A 17,736-nucleotide genomic window follows, 5' to 3' on the forward strand; every position below is an offset into this window, starting at 1 on the left:
GAAAAATGGAGCTTTCTCTCTCCCTGGCTTATAAAATTCTCAGTGGCTCAATAGCTCTAAGGTATGGAATTTTTTCTGAATTCCCTCAGGCTGTCTTTTCACACAGCACCAAAAGAGGTGAATGTTGTAATTTAAAATCAGGGAATGTTACAGCTGAAAGGAACTGTTTAACAAATGAAGAACCTCATCCTTTTAAGATCCCCAAAGAAGTGGTGATCTTGCTGAAGGTCATACAGCTAGGAGGGGCTCTACTGTGTGATATGTTCTCACAGTGTTTTTTTTTTTCCAAACATACAGTCCTACTCCCCATTTAAATCAAGAGTGGAAACAGCCAAAATAAATATTCTAGTTACATTAACGAAACTAAATATGCCCCCAAAAGTTCTAGAGAGTACACCCATATGTTATCAATTTTAACATTTGTGTGTCTTACAAAAAAGTAAGAGCAGTTGTAGGGTCACAGAAAAATCATACGTAAAATATAGAGTTATCATATACCATCCTATTAACACTTTGCATTAGTGTGGTACATTTGTTACAATTCATGAAAAAACATTTTTATAATTGTACCATTAACTATAGTCCATGATTTGCATTAGGGTTCACTGTGTTGCACAGTCCTATATTATTTTATATAAAAAATTTTTATTCTATTAACATATATAGAACCTAAAATTTCCCCTTTTAACCACTTTCAAATATATAATTAATTTTAACATTTTAAAAGTTGAATTCCATTGGCATTCCATTCTTTTAAAGCGTATAATCTAAAGTAAACTTTTGTCAATGCATAAGTTTATATAATCCAAGGTCTATATAACTGCAGAATGGATTTCATATTAAACAAGTATTCCACAGGCATTACCTACAGATGACTGCCCAAATTCTCCACATTCTTTGGGAGTTCCAGTTACCAGCAAGCTGTTTAGCACCAACCAGGCTCATATTCCCTGGGAGGCTGCCAGAGTCTCGTCTCCCTTATGCAATTAGCACAATTCCTCCCACTAACAGTCCTCTGGTGCTGACCAGGGGATGCCACGGGACCTCCTACCCAAGGCTTTCCATGAGCCTTACAAAATAATGGCATCTACCTCCCAAATGGTAGCTAGAGTAGAAGGGGATAATTTAAATTGTAAGTGTCCACTTACATGTGGAACCTTCATGGACAATACTCAAATTTAGGAAACCCCAAATAAAGACTGATTTTTGGGGTGCCAATTCTAGATAGCTTTTCTGTGGCTAGATTATAATAGACATATATGCTTTATCTTTAGGGTAGTACATCATTCTATAAATTATATATATTAATAACAACATTTATTGATCACCTACTATGTGCCAGTCTGGCGAATGCTTTGTATATGTTATTTCCTTCAATCCTGTTAACATTTCAGAAGCAGGATGTTATTCCTGTTTTCCAGGCGAGACAACTGCATCTTACTAAGATCACAGAGCAGTAAGGGCCAGGACCAGGATCTGAGCTGAGGTCTAACTCTAAAGCCTGTACTCTTAACCACTGTGCTGCCCTCCCTAATACTCTGCAAAGTTACCAGTGAGTGTCTTTATGTTCTAATGCTTGCCAATGACTCATGGAAATTTAAAAATTGTCCACAATGTAATGTTAGCCAAAGTAAATTACAATTTAAAAGGAATATCTAATGTCCCGCAAATTATGTAGTTCAACTCAAGAACAAATCTGCTGTTTGGCAACGTCCTTGCCATTGATCTCCTCCATTAGTGTAGATATTTGGGAGTTTACTTAGCCTTGATTTTAAGTGAGAAATGATGTGCTGAGTCATAATACTCATAGTGGGCACAATAACGTGTTTACATGAAAAAAATCTGAAGTCTGAATAGACCAATGTTGCAGAGAGGGCTGTGCTACAAGGTGGAAAATAACTGAAACAACAAATACTGTCCTGAGACAAAAATATATGACTAGTATACTAAGCATAGGTCAAGAATTTTTGTGTGATGTTTTTAAAAGGGGGGAAATTTTAAATTTTATATATGTTACCAAAATAAACATTTTTTTAAAATCCATGGAACTGCACAACACAGTAATCCCCATGTTAAACCATGGACTACAGTTAATAGTACAAGTATAAAAATGTTCTTTCATCAGTTATAACAAATGTAACACACCAATGCAAAGTGTTAATAAGAGGATGGTATATGGGAATCCTGTATTTTATGTTAAAAAAAAAAAAAAGAATCTCTGAATGTGGATGTGGGTGTGGTCACTTGTTTGTGTGGCGGGAAGGAAATACAGATAGTCTTGCAGTGAAGAAGTCTGGGTCAATTGAAACTGTATCCTACGATTTATTCAGAATCCTCAACAGCCTACCTAAAAATAATTTAGTATAAACCAAGTATTGGGAAGACTTTTGTAGGATAAGTTCTCATGTGTAGGGTCTCAAAGAGTACCTATTCACATGATGGTTTCAAATAGTTGCTCATTCCTAACCTAGCGCTATGACAGATGTGATCAGAAAAAGAGAAAGAACTATACAAGCCTTGTTTCTTTTAAATGGTTTCATGCTAGGTCCCTTTCAAACCTCCTTCTCCTTAAGAGCCAAGTTCTTAAAACAATTATCCCTCCCACTAGTATTCAACATCTCAAGAAACATTTCTCTGTGGCTAGCATTAATATACCGTATAATGTAAAGTAATATACTGCTACCTTAATATACTATGCTTAAGGGTCAGTACCCTTAAAAATAATAGCTATTTATTGAGCGCTTACTAGGTGGTAGGAACTGTTCTAAATAGTTGACACATATTATCTCATTTAATCCTCACAATCTCATAGTACTTATTACTCCTTTTTATCTTTTGCACATGAGGGACACAAGGCACAGAAAGAATAAGTAACTTCCTCAAGGTTACATAGCTAGTAAGTGGCAGAGTTGGGGTTTACTTCCAGGCAGTCTGGATTCTGGGACTCACTCTTAAACAATGTGCTGTGCTGCCTCTTTCCCCCATATCTCCACGAGTTTGTCCAGTCTTTCTAGTCCAGGATAGAAGAATGACAGACAGATGGTCTTACTCTACTGCTAACTTGCCATCCTTGCTGTAAACATCATGGAACATGAACTAGCTACAAGAGATTCCCAAATTAGGAAGTTGTGGTCTCTGCTTCAGGATGCTCATGGACTGATTTAGGATTTGGATCAATAATCAGGTGTGAACCACCCAGTAGGATTATGAGAAAAGCACAGGGTGCAAAGGGACCCCACCCAGAATACAAGCCAGGATGCGAAAAGGAGAGGAGCCGTGGGAGTAAAAGTAGAAAACATGGCAAACTGACTTCATGTACTGGTTGGTAAAAACAAAATACAGTTGCCAAACACTTGGTTTCCAAGCAGATTTTTAAAGTCATACTAACATAACAAAATCATCAGAGCAATTCTGGTGATCTGAGGTGGCCTGTGTTACCTCTGAACAGAGTGAAGTCGCAGAGTAACACTTTCTTAATACTTAACAGTTGAATTCTCTTTTGTTCTTAACACTTGGCACCTGCATAGAATCTCCTATCCAAGAATCTATGAGTTCTTTATCAATATTAATTCATTCTCCAAATAACCTCATGAGTGGAGTAAGCTTAAATAAATAGACATCCATAATTTATTAAATTATATAATATGGAGCAAACAGAGTAGTTTAATATCTTGGCAGGGTCACCTGGTGAGATCAATATTCCTTTCAACCTCACCCAGGAAAATTTGTTTTATCTAGAAACTTACTTCTTGAATTGTCTTTTGTTCATTTAATGTAACAGACAATAAGAATGAGATAATTTATCTGAAAGTAAAAAGCTGTTTATTTCTAACTACTAAATAGCCTCAATGGGGAAACAATTTTACGTAAGTAAAGATTAAAACCTAAAAACAGATAAACACATGCTAGGAATGAAGAGTTCTAAAGATAAATAAATACATGGTTCTGAAAATAGTAAAGCCTAAAGGATGATAATACCCCAAAGATGAGAATATCTGAGCCAAAACATTAATGACAAATATCATATAATGAAAGAGAATAAATCAAAGATCACGATGTTCTGTTTCCTCAATTAGGGCAGCTGGTTCCATGCTATAACTTTGAATGATTTGAAAAAAGGTTTCTTTATGTCAGTCAAGTCTTACTTGGAACTGTTTATTAAGAAAACAAAGCAAGACATTCAGGAAGTTAATGGTTTGGACAACAAAGCAATGGTGGGAATAATGTAATTAAATTTCAACACCCTGTTATGGTGAATCATACTAAGGGGTAACTGTTAAGATAAGCTTTTAGGAGTGTAAATTTTTTGAATTTGGCAGGTTTTGTTTTAATAAGAAAGAGGAAGTTGGTTTGAAACATCCTAAAGGGAAGAGTTGAGAAATAGCTTTCAAGGGTTTGCATGAGCCCATAATGTAGTCATAAAGCATAACCATAACTTGAATGAAAGCAAGGAAGCAAAACAAAAGGAAAAAATGAGGGAAATGGTAGAACACAAACAGACTCAGATTGAAATTCTGTCAAATTATTTTAGCTTGGAAATAAAAATCTTCCCAGACATATGATGGAAAGGGAAGGGTTGTAGAATAAATAGCCACTGAATATAAAGTTTGTAGGGTTACCTCCACAGTCTTTACTCCAACTCTGCACTAGAAGCTGCTCATTTTTTTCTCATCGTCAAAGCTACTATTGAGTTCCCTGCACATAATAGGAACACAGTAGGAACTTTGTTGATGAGCTTAGCTGTGTTTATGTACTTGGGCAGCCAAAATGTACCTAATATAGGGATATCTTGGAAATTTACAAACAAGATTCAATTAATATTGTGTAGTATCCTTAGATAACAACAATTAAAAAAACAAACAAACAGCAAAAACACATTCTGAGGCCTGAACTCTTTTCCAGTGCATTTTAGGGTTTGAGTATTGGAGACAAGTATTTGCTCATAAGGAATTTAAACTACAGCAGGTGGCAAGCTGTTCTCTCTCACTGCCCTTCCTAAAGGCCCAAACACATTTGTGCCTGTGCCACAGTCACACAGCCTAATGCTGGAGGGAGAGATGTTACTTGGTGGCAGCCAGTTTAAGTGAGATTAATCTGTGATGATGTGAAGAGTAGAGTGAGCGTGCCTTCTATCTCGATCCTCTCAGAGATTTCTTCTCTGCTGAGAAAACAAGACTTTTCTACCTGAAAGGATGGGTTCTAAAAATAAGAATTTCACTTAACAGACCCTTTTAATAGGATCTACCATATGCCAGGCACTGTGCTAGGCAAAGAAGACAGCGATGAAATATATGTTTTCTGACCTTAGGGAACTTCATCTCATTCAGGTCCATCAAGACATCAAAGAAATAGTCAGAATCCTCCTATAGAGGTGCCCTCCAAATCACACCTCACCGAGGGTCAGCCCTGCCATTATCTTTCAATCTCCAAAACAGTCCTCTCTAAATTCACATACATGCTCAAACAGAGGCACCAATTACTAAATCCTAGCAAATGCTAGCTGAGGAAGCACTATCCCCTAGAATATGCAAAACCAAAATCTTTCATCTCAATGTTCAGTGTCATTTATACCTGTTCACTTCTCATTATCAAAAATTATGAGAAAAATGTATAAATTGGGATATATTTTGTCTAACATAAGCAGGAAAATAAAAGTTAGACCAAGGTCCAAGACAGTTGTTTTTGTTTCCTATTTAATAAACTTTCTGAGTAAAAAATATTTTAAAGAATATACAACAAATCCCCTTGATGAACAGTATATGCAGCATACTGTCACAAAAATTATGAAGTAATAAATATTATAAATCATGCACTTCAGAGCAAGGATTCTCAAGTTAGACTACCTGGTTTGAATCACTGTTCAATCGACACACTAGCTTTGTTCTCTTGGACATATTACTTGATCTCTTTCCTCATCTTTATAAAGGAGATATCAAGAGAACATACCTTTTAAGACTATTGTAAGAATTAAATAAAATAATATCTGTAATGCTCTGAAGACAGTGGTTGACACATAGGCTCAACATGTTAAATATTATTTTCTTTCTACTTCATGATATATCTATTATATAAGCATTTACTGTTTGTGCATAAAATACACCAAAGACAAACACTGGAAACTTGTGGTTCTGAAGGTTCCTGAGTCTACCAGAAAGAAGTATGCACACCTGACCATTTATTTTAGTAATTACTTTTGTAAATTCTATGTCTTTGATCTGAAATCTGAAAAAGAATTACTAGCCAGATGGATAGAAATAGATGTATACCTGTGTGGCTTATCTACAGATAAGACAAGATAGCTGATATAAATATTATTACTTCTGATCTGGTATCTCTGGGGTTTTTCCAACCCAAAGAACAAGCTTAGGGAACTCTAAAAACAACAGCCCGTAGTTTTAAAAATAACAAATAAACTGATCTGTTAATGCCAAAGCATTAATGTGCAACTGTGACTAGTTACATCTGGATATCCGTGCCATGCTCCTAGACCATTTTTTTAAATCGTATTTTTTTAATTATAGGATATAACATATATAAATGGAAGTGACAACTTTCCAAGTGCAATTTAACAAGTAGTTAGACAGCAAATTTCAAAGAATATTATAGGTTACAGTTCCACAGTTTCAGTTATTTCCTTATTATGAAATATAACATATATACAAAAAGGTAATATCTTTCAAAGTATGATTTAACAAGTAGATATATAGGAAAGTTCCAAAGTTATTATGAGTTACAGGACCATAATTTCAGTTATTTCCTTATTGTGAAATATAACATATATACAAAAAGGTGATAGCTTTCAAATTACAATTTAACAAGTAGCTACAGAACAAATTTTAAAGGATGCTATGTGTTACAGTTCCACCATTTCAGTTCTTTCCTTCCAACTATTCTAATACCCTAGCAACTAAGAAAAAGAAAATAATATGAAGATTCAGTATTCATAATCCTTTGTTAGATTCCATCTTGTCTGTTGCTACCCTTTCTTTAGTTTAATCACTTTCCTGATGTTCAGGGATGTCTGGGCAGTGACCACCCTATCTTGTTCATGTTGAAAAGGGGTGTCAGCTTTATGAGCAAAGGAGACACATCTAGTTGATGTTCTTGAAGAGGTTATTGCCTCTGCGTTTTGGGACTTAGCTGGCATAGGAGTTCTCTGAAGGATTTAAGTCTCTGAAGAATAAACTTAGTGAGTGAAACTTTTATAAAGTCTCAGATAGGGATCCAGGTATTCTTTAAGGTTTTGGGGACTACCGTTGACTTGGGCTTATCATACTGTGACCTAGACCATTTTTTTTTTTTTTTAAATCTTGCATCATGTAGAGTTCCTTTATAAAGGTTATTAGGTGGAGTTTGCTCAGCGACAGAGCAAATTTAAAAGGCTTTTAATATCTACAAAATATCATTTTGGATGGTCAACAATCAAGTCAAGCTTTTAATTTTCTATTGTCATACCCCATCATTCTTTCCAACCCATCTTACATTTCTCTTCCACTTTTTCCCTACTTAATTTCAATTTTATGATGTTCAGCAATGAAATTTATAGTTTTAAATTCAATGCCTTGAGCTATTTAGAGGCAAGACACTGAGTAACACAAATGAAGTAATTAAGTGCATCTTTGGTGAATCATAAAATGCTTAATCTTGAATGATGTCATTAAATAACATTTATCAGTATCCTAATTTATAATTTGTTTACATTTCCTGAGCTAAAAACATACAGACTGAGAAAAGTACTTACTTTTGCTCAACAAAGAGAGGATCAAAGAATTCTGTTGTGATTTTGTTTGCATACAGGGAACAGCCCGTCATTGAGCACAGCCCTAAAAAAAAGGATCAGAGGGAAAATACTATTGATAGTATTAGTTCATTAACATCATGAAAGTACCTTGTTTCTTGGAAGAAAGTTACTATTTACCTGACAGTATGAATACAATTCCAGCCAAACAAGCAATTTTAGCTTTGGCTTTATCTGAGCCTCCGACTTTGGTACACTTCATTCCAAACAGTGCAAATATGGAACCAAAAAAGCCCAGGCTGACAGCAGCAATCATAAGTCCTCTACATGCCTGGATATAACCTGCAATTAGAGTAAGTCATTTTCACATTAACATAAAACATGTGGCTGTCCAGCAATAAATTCTCATTATACACTGTCAAAGGATTGTTCTGTTTTCCAAAAAAATAACCATAATGGTTAAAACACAGGCCAAGACAAGCAAGAAAGGAAAGCAAGTTAGTCTATATTAAGTGTCTGTTCTATGACACACAGTTTTTTTAAATTATTTTTTAATATGGTTTTAATGAAGTTTATTCACATGTACCCTACAATCATCCACAATGTACAATCACTTACAGTACCATCATATAGTTTTGCATTCATCACCCCAATTTTTGAACATTTTCCTTATTCTAAAAGAAATAAAAGTAAAAAAGAACACCTAAAACATTCTATCCTCCCCATCCCACCCTATTTTTCATTTAGTTTTTGTCCCTATTTTACTACTCATCTGTCCATACACTGGATAAAGGGGTTGTGAGCCACCAGATTTTCACAATCACACATTCACACCAAGTAAGCTATATAGTTATGCAGTCACCTTCGGGAATCAAGGCTACTGGGTTGCAGTCTGACTGTTTCAGGTATTTCCTTCTAGCTATTCCAATACACTAAAAACTAAAGAGGGATATCTATATCGCTCATAAGAATGCCCTGCAGAGTGACCTCTCGACTTCATTTGAAATCTCTCAGCCACTGAAACTTAATTTTGTTTCATTTTGCTTCCCCCTTTTGGTCAAGAAGATGTTCTCAATTCCACGATGCCAGGTCCAGGCTCGTCCCCAGGAGTCACATATGACACCCACTTTTAATTATGGCTTGTGTATAATTCTCAGGATAGATCTCTGGGTGTTGTTATTCCACTGATGAGGAAACTAAGGTACGCACAGGTTACATGATATGCCAGAGAAGAGTCAGTAAGTGGCAGAAACAGATTCCACCCAACAGCCTCTTGCTGTGAGAAACATCATCTGCCACTATCACAATCTTCCGCATGTCAGGCTTTTGTAAAATATGTTTTAATGGACATGATAGTATAAAATTACACATTTTATAATTGGGCAACAAGGGCTCCCAAAAGGTCAAACTTTCTAATATTAGTGAAAGCTTATAAATGAGAGTAAGTAGAACATCATCTTGAACCCTGAAGAGTCTAAATCGTGAAGTATTTTAATGACATTTTATTATTTTCAGGGCACATATAATAAATTTAGGTTTAAAAAAGCATTTTTAGTAAAAGAACAAATAATTATTAAATCACCTGTTTGCCTATAAATGGATTCTTTCAATGTGTTATAACATAACTGAAAAGTGTGTTCTGTTAGTTTGATCATTTCTCCTGCATCATTCATTTCTTAGCCACACATTTTTATTTGTGCAGCCAGGGTGATGGTAAACTGCAGCCTAGCTTTTGTCTAAACACTGACAAATTTTAAATTAATAGGATTTAAACTAATAAACTTTTCACATAAGGTCAATCTGAAATAATGACTAAACTAATAAACTTTTACACATAAGGTCAATCTGAAATAATGACAGTAGCACATACTAGGTTCAAGTAAATATTTGCTAAGCAAATGGGCATACACGTATATCAGTTTACATTTGGAATTAAACTTTTAAAATTAAATTTGAAAAAACTCTAAGTGCCACAATTCAGCAAGTCTTTTATTATTAGAGTTCTAGCAAAGCCTACAGAAAAATTTCATTCTTTCTGGAAGAAACATGGATTACAGGCCACCTACCAGCATTTATTCACGAAATTTATGATTATTATGGTCTTAGAGTTATTATTTAAAGTTTTATCCCTATTCACAGGACCCACTTAGAGGAGCAAACAGATGTTCCACTTAGTAGTAGTAACAAACTTTCTGCTCTCACAAATGCAATTACAGTGACTATTTTATAGTATGAACTACTTCCAGACAGAAAATAATTTTATTGACAGTGAAGCTATCAAAAAAAGATAAAAAGAAACTATTTTTAGCAAAATAGGATGACGAAGGTTTATTTTGATAGCTGCAGGGCTATCTGAGTCTCTGTTGCCAAATATTGAACTAGCTCTATTTAAAATTTTACCTGAAAGTCCTCCAGCCAGAGCCCAAAAGCAGGTAGAGGCAGACAGAGAGGAAACCTGTTGGTCCTTTCCAAGATTAAAGAGATCTACCAGGATAATCAAAACTAGCTCATTATTTGCTTATCCGAGTTACTGGCACAGTGTGGTTTCATCTTTTTTTAAGATTTATTCTAATCTATGGTTTTGAGGCATTTTATAGCTGACTGTGACTGCAATCACTAAACAAACTATATATATATATATATATCTACAATTCTAGAAAACATTATCACACATGATAATTTGCATTTACTTTATCTTATAGGCTTTATTAACAAAGCGCAGGTGGTCTGGAACTTAGCAAAAGGTTAGATTCTACAATCTGGTTATTCGGGACATAGAATACATTTTCCTAGGTTGTAAACAGTAGTTAGAATCCCAGTCCAGTTCATTTAATCCTCAATATGACTGGGAAAATAATAGTAGTCTTTAAACTTTATTTAACACAAAGTGGTTTTTTTTCCCCCCCCTGTGAGTTTGTCACTTTAGGAGTTCTTCTATCTCAGCCCTCATCCTGGTAGCAGGAACAGCCCTGATCTCTTGGCACAAGCAGGCGAGATGGAGAGAAAGGTTCTGTTTGGGCCAGCTCCTTCTTTAGTACCAACCAGAACCTTGATTTGGAGGCAAGGTATCCAGTGTGAGAATGGCAGCAATAACTTGCTAACTTTTTGGATGCAGAAAAGGTACCTCATTAGGTCAATCATTAGCCAGATTTTCTGAAGTGGGGAGCAAAGAGCAGGAGGTCAGGGTACCTAGGGGTAAACTCCCCTGCCAGCTGTATATGCAATCAAGTTGTTTGTAAGCTTGAGGTTTGTAAATTAGGGGCAACCAGTACTTACAAACACCCACAGGCTCAGGCCTTAGGTGACTTAAAATAAACTCAGTTTATCCTTTGTTAGGCAGACTTCTACAACCTTCCTTTTTAAGGGTTCCTGAGGGTAAAAATTATTTCAAGTAAAACCACCAAGTGAAGTGGTGGTAAAAACCTCGTTAAGGAGGCCATTATTTTTGACAGGTCTAATTTACTGACACCATTAATAGCTAATTAACACATTAAAGTGCTGAAGCATGAACATATCTACTTAGAAGTTCTTTGAAGTCTAATTTATAGTTAATTCTCCGAGGAGAAATGGCAAACATTTCCACTAACAAAAATAGATGACATATTCTAAAAACATGGGGGGAAATTCTTCTCAGGTTCAAGTGGAGCTTTGAAAGAAATATGGATTAGCAATAAACAGAAATCACTAGCTCATTCAACCATGAAATATTCAATTAGTAAAACAAAGTGACTTTAATGAATTCTGTTGAGGAAAACCTTCAAGGTGTCCTTTAAAAAGTGTTTTCCAAATTATGGGTACCTTATTTTTAATTTCAAACTAGCAAAAATGAAAATATCCACTTGGTGGAGACAATTCACTAGTAGCACATGTGCTAGTTGCTGGATTTGAGGGGAAAACAAGAATATGCTTTTCTTACACTAGTAGCTTTATGTACTTTTTGCAAATCCTTTGAAAAAAGGGTGGTGTGGGAGGAAAGGCATGGACTTTGAATTTCAATTCTGGCTCTTCTATTTATCAGCTGTGAGCCATTGATTATATTACCTAATCTCTCTGAGCCTTAGTTTTCTTAGCTGTAAAACAGGAAGAGCAGCACATACTTCACAGGCTGAATAATAAGAACAAAGTGTCTGGTGAGTGGTAAGAAACTAATTTAGCAGAATTAGAGTGAGAGCCTCAACATTAAAGCTAGACATTTAGCTTTCCTAGTCCTCATTTTCCTTACAGGCAAAAGTGGGGTGACAGAGATAACCCCTGTTGGTGAGAAATCAGAGCTCTGACCTCCTCTAGGAAATCCAGAATGATGATCCCATTCTCTGTATCCAACAGGCTGTTTGTTCTTCCACCTAAGAAAGACTAGACTGGTGAGAGCACTGCCCCTTCTCTCTCCCTTCTTGGGGAGGGCTTATGCCTGGCTTGAGGGGAGAATTGCTCTGCTCAAGCCTGGGGCCACATGGCACATGGTATTGTCAGGAAATTCACGTGCAGGGTGCTGTCAGAGAACTTGCCTGAGAACCACTACCCAACATATGAGGGTGCCCTCATATACATCAGACAGGAGAAAAACACAGAGGCCTGTTCAGGGAAGTTCCATTTGTAGGTGGGATAAGCTATGTGATTTAACCCTCAAAAATATTATTCTGGGAGATACAGAAAAATACCTTAAGGTACAGAATGCCTTTTTAAGCCACAGAAGGCAGTCATCAAAAAAGAGACCAATAAACATGAATATATTACACATTTTAAAGTTCTGTACCAGAAAAAAACACCATAAACAAATTTAAAAGACAAGCAACGGTCTGCGATTGCAACATATATAACAAATCAAGGATTGACATTCAGGATTTTAAAAATAAACCATTCAAACCAATAAGAAACAATAGCACCATGGGCATAGACCATGGGCAGGCAACTCACAAAGGAGAAAATATACAGTTTAGATGTTCAAATTCACAGGTAATCAGGGCAATGCCAATTAAAGTGACAAGATAATATTGGTCACCCATCATATTGGATAAAAAACTTATTGGTAAGAATGTAGAAATGAGCACTGTCATGCACTATTGGTGGAATGTAATTTTGGCAGTAATAGTTAAATTTTAAAATACGTATCCTACTGCTTGGACAATTCTCTTTCTTAGTATCTACTTTTGAGAAATTCAAATATGCACAAAGAGGTGATTAGAAAGATTTTCAGTACACTGCTAATAATAATGAAAAGTTGGAAAGTGTCCAGTGTCCAACAATAAGTAAATGGTTAAACAAGCCAGTTTGTCCAGAAGAACCAATACTATGTAGCAGTTAAAAACAGTTAGTTCTATCTGTACTGAATTAGAAAGATACCTTATTAATTTTAAAACACACAGATAGTGTGATGTCATTTATGTTCTTTTAAGTCATCTTCTAGATGCATGAATGCACAGGAAGACCATTTTGTGAGTTGGGCTGCGTATCAGTGTCCCTCCTCCTCTCCATGCCCCACTGAACTAATTCTAGAATTGGATAATTAAAGCACTATGTCCTTTTCTCACTACCCCACCACCAGCAAAACAACCACACTCACCTTGGAAGCATAAGGTGAATTTTTCACTAATCTGCACTCAACAAGCTTCCTGGCATTTATTTTTCTCTCCTTTCCCTTGTCCCCCAACTGTGCTATACAAGGAAGCATACCTTCCTGGCATACTATCTCAGGTAACAACTCAGTTCCAACACAAAAGTTTTCTTAGGACAGTTACTGTCAATCGCATATCCCTGAATGTAAACCACAGAAACAAGAGCCTGCCTGTCCACAGCATCCGCCTGGAGCACAGGAAACTCAACAGTAGTTCTAGGGAATAAACAAGTGTTTCAGCTGCTTATTTTACACAACAGGACACAAACCATGTGCCACCCTTCTAAAACCGGACACACATTCCCCTATACCGAAGTACCATCAAATACATTCAACGGTTTACTTTCAGTGGCAAGTGCCATCTTAGAGGAATCAAATCTTTGTCTTTTATTTACACAGCTATGTAAATAAAAACTTGAAGTGAAGAAAAGAAAAAGAAAACATCTCAAATCTAAAAATAACATAAATGATTAAGTTTGTGCAGGGATCCGCCTAGTTTGCTGTAAAAGCCTGGAAGAGGAGAGCCTAGAATTTGAGCAATTATTGCTACCAGGTTGGCATCGACTGTTGTCATGAAACTAAACAGAGCCAGTATTGTTAGTATCTACCTGTTGCTATAATGCAAAACAATATAAAGCCTAGTTAATAACAACAATATAGTTCACCATCTACAACATAACAAGTTGAGGAAGACTTGGAGAGCAGACAAGGAGAGACTCAGATGTATTAAACATCAGTTCCTGGTACGGGATTCTTGCTGGCAGAGGGTACTCTGTGGAGAGACTGCATCTATTCATCTATTTTCCTAAAACTTGGAAAAAGCGTTAAAGCCTAGCCTGGCAAGTTTGTAGACGCGCTTTTAAGTGAAAAAACAAAAACAAAAACAGAAAACCTCTCTGTAGTTTTTTTCTTCCCTGTCTACCTTTATAAGAACCAACGAAACTAATGAGAGTTAAGAGCGAGTAGATCTGACTTTCAATGCTATCACTTTAACAAGAACCAAGCTCTTTTGTGAGGTGGGTGGAGGAGACAAACCCTTGCAGCATGAACTGCAAGTCTTGTGTGGGTGTGGCCCTAACAGTACCCGAAAGACTTGGGGTCCCACAGGCATGTCCTCGACTCTCAGTACAGCAACTCCCACCACGACGACCTATCTGCGTGCCCCCTTCCCGGGGTCCCAGGCTTGGGCAGGCGCCACCGCCGGGTAGGCGTCTGGGGACAGCAGGCACAGGGGAGCCTCTCGGGCTGAGGGGAGAGCGGGACTCCCCCACTCCCACGCCCTCGGGCTGACAGGGTTCCCAAGGGGTCCGGTCATGGAGGCGCGAGGGATGGGGGCCAGGGACGAAGGGATGCAGACCGTCCAGTGCCAGCATGGAAGGGAAGTCCTTGCAGTTGGAGACGCCCGTGGAGTCGGTAACGCACGTCTTCCACAAGTTGGCCCAATAGGTGGCGGTGGTGATGACCGTGCCATCGATGGAGGACACCTTCCAGTAGTCTGTGGGCAGCGTGGAGGACACCAGCACCCAGCCCGAGATGGAGACCATGAAGGCGATGATCTCCAAGGCGGTACTCGCCATGCCGCCGGCTGCAGCCGCGCTCGCGCACCCACTCGGCGCCGCGACCACCGCGCTCCGATCCCGGTGCGCGGGTCCCCGCGGCTCCGCCTCCTCACCCGCCGCCGCCTCCGCCCCCAGCAAGTTGGCCGCCCGCTCCGCCCCGGACACCTGGCGCTAGAGGGCGCGCGCTGGCCAGTGGACCGCGAACCGCGGACCGGCCAGCGGGACCGGAGGACGAGCCCTTGGGGGCTCTGCAGACCCGGCCCGCGGGGCGCTCTAACGGTCACCGCGCCGGCACGTGGGCCGCACGGGAGGAAGGCAGGCCCGCGCTCCCTTCGCCCTCTGCCTCAGCATCTCGGGGCTGAGCGCTCACGGAGGATGGCTCTCTTGCTTGAGCGGCTCAGGGACCGTCTGGTAGCCGGATGTGGCCCAGCTGCTGCGCCCCCACTCCCGTCCCAGGCCCGGTCCTACCTGTGGTAGGCTTCCAGAGTACCTTGTAAAAGCAGAGCAGAAAAAGCCTTTTGTGGACCCTGGAAGGACGCGGCCTGGTAACGCAGCCCTCGGTTTCCTGAACTCAAAAGGTTTTTGTGGCATGCTTGTTTTGGTGACCCTGTCAGGTTTATCAAGGAGGAGTCATTGTGCAGGTTCTGGGCTGGAAACTGGCCTTTCCCTCAATTCTCTGCAGTTTTTTTGACCTGATGATATGTGAAATGTAGTTGTAAAGTGGTGCCTGGCACAGGCCTAAGTGCAAGATAGCAACCTGTGGAAAGCACAGGCTCAGCTGAGCTTTCATTACAATCTTGAATATTCGAACCATAACGCTGGCCTGCTTGTACTAATGTACTATACACAGAGCATGCCTTTAAGACGTTTTTCATGTAGGTTCCGTCCAGCTCCCATTTCTATTACTATGTTTAAGTCTATTCTATGAAATGGTGGTTCTGTCACTGAAAATTTTGCTTTTACCTTATTTTACCTTGTTAATATAACCTTTCACCCCAATTGGAGGAATAAACTTCCTTCCTTCATTCATTGCTTTCTTAAGGTAAACATAAAGATCGGGGTGTACTTCCAACTCCTGAGGTCACAGATCTGGGCATAAATAAGAGAGCAAAGCCATTGGCATTATTATCGGGTTTTATGGTCCATTTAAAGTTCTTGCAGTTCTTTGTATGAGCTTTCAGGATTCACTTCTTGCCAAAAGTAACTCAAATCTAAAACCTGTAAATCAGTCTTGTAAAGTAAAGGTAGTTGTTGCTAACCCACCGTTCACGAAGTTCAAGGACACTGGTTAGTTGTGAAGAATATCTTAATTCCCCTTTGTTGCTTTCTTTTACCAGATAGGTGCAGAATGAAATTAGAGATGACTGTGTTGGAGAGAGGAGGTGGGATTCTGGAATCATCAAAACTAGAAGGACCATCAGATATCCTTAGGACAAGCTCCACACCCAACACAATTATCCTGACTATTTCTAGAGATACTGCAGATCAGCCCATGCTTTTCTCTTCCGGCTGGGATTCAGTGCATGGCAAGGCATCTGTCTTGTTCTGTTTTGTTTTGTTTTGGACAGCTCTTTTATAAAGTTCTTTATTTGGAGCCCAAGTCTGTCTCCATTTAACTTCCATGCAAATTATCTGTAATTCTGCACTCTGAGACAACACAGGGTAAGTCCTCCTCTCTTGGGTGTGTAGCAGCCTTTAGAAGGTGTGTTTGTGTGTTGCTGCCCATCTCATGGCTTGGGTGAATGGCAATGAGGGTGAAGATGTTTGCCTTGTGGGGCACTGACATGTTCTGCTCTTGGTTCCAACTTGTTCTGGTGGGTTTAGTTGGGTTCACTGATGCATCAAACTCAAAAACAAGGTTTGGGAATCACTGCCTTCTCATCTTCCCTACTATTCAGTCAGTCACCTGTGTTGACTACAAAATGTCCTGTATTCTTTTGTATGATTTGTCTTTTTAAAGTGTTTTTTACCATCCAGTTTCTTGCCCTCCAGCATATTTCCACTATTTTTTCTATGACATGTTCTTTTCTGAACTCTCTGCCTACTTCTGATCCAATTTACTATTCAGGCTACACAAAAAGGCATTCATCTTAACATTCCTTATGGAGTTTCCTAAAATTAAAAATTGCATCAGTTCGGTTTTTGTTCTTTAATTCTGGCCTCTTTGCTGTGTCTTCTTCGTGTTTGGTACTCTCTAAATTTGTTTATTATTTCTTTGTTTTCATAACACAAAACCCTGATTTAGTTTTGATACAAAAATGCATAGTATTGTGATCTTTAAAACTCAATGGTTTCTAATGTATTAACCTGTTGATTATAAATTCCATTGTTTGTAACCAAAGGTACTTTTTAAAAAAACACCTATAAAGAATGATGTAGTGTTTAGATCAGCTCCAGAAAGTTTAACTTTTATGATGTAGCTCTGCCTTTTGTACTTAAAAAACCCAGAAATCCAGATCATCATTGGAACATAGCTTCCAGAAAAAACAAAGTCTGAGTTCCAACTTGGAACTGCAAAAACAAGGTTCCCCCTCCCCTGCCCCTCCCTGGTCACTGCATCACCAAACCATTTAAAACAGGCCCTGGTAGTGGTATTTCTAAATCTTCTTGTGTGCAGCCAGTTTGAGGTTCATGTATATCATGTGTAAGTGTATAAACAGTTAATATAGCTTGACAGATGGTGTCTGTTGTATAGAGAAAAAAAATATTAACCTCTTGGTTAAAAACTTCCAAAAAGGAGAAATATTCTTTGTAGAGATTGCAACACACAATTTAACTTAAAAGGGATTAACATACCACAAACAATCCATAAATTAAGCTCTAGATGG

General features: G+C 38.3%; 1 protein-coding gene and 1 long non-coding RNA gene across 4 annotated transcripts in view; one reads left to right on the top strand and one right to left on the bottom strand.

The window, feature by feature from the left end:
- The window catches only part of CLDN10 (claudin 10), a 126,353-nt gene that overhangs the window by 9,160 nt on the left and 99,457 nt on the right, over positions 1 to 17,736 (bottom strand). For 2 of the 3 annotated variants that reach the window (XM_037800178.1, XM_037800177.1), the window contains exons 2-3: positions 7,919 to 8,080; positions 7,742 to 7,823 (exon numbers count right to left, since the gene is read on the bottom strand). In XM_037800178.1, the coding sequence (XP_037656106.1) occupies positions 7,742 to 7,823; positions 7,919 to 8,080 (244 nt within the window). Of the gene's footprint in view, positions 1 to 7,741; positions 7,824 to 7,918; positions 8,081 to 14,706; positions 15,010 to 17,736 lie in introns of those variants that run through there. The other variant, XM_037800176.1, reaches the window with a different exon arrangement.
- LOC119507090 lies at positions 15,210 to 16,508 on the top strand. The gene is made up of 2 exons (XR_005211130.1): positions 15,210 to 15,486; positions 16,246 to 16,508. It is a non-coding gene; the product is annotated as an uncharacterized LOC119507090 (long non-coding RNA).

Source organism: Choloepus didactylus, chromosome 12 (genome assembly GCF_015220235.1).
Source record: "Choloepus didactylus isolate mChoDid1 chromosome 12, mChoDid1.pri, whole genome shotgun sequence".
NCBI lineage: Eukaryota > Metazoa > Chordata > Mammalia > Pilosa > Megalonychidae > Choloepus > Choloepus didactylus.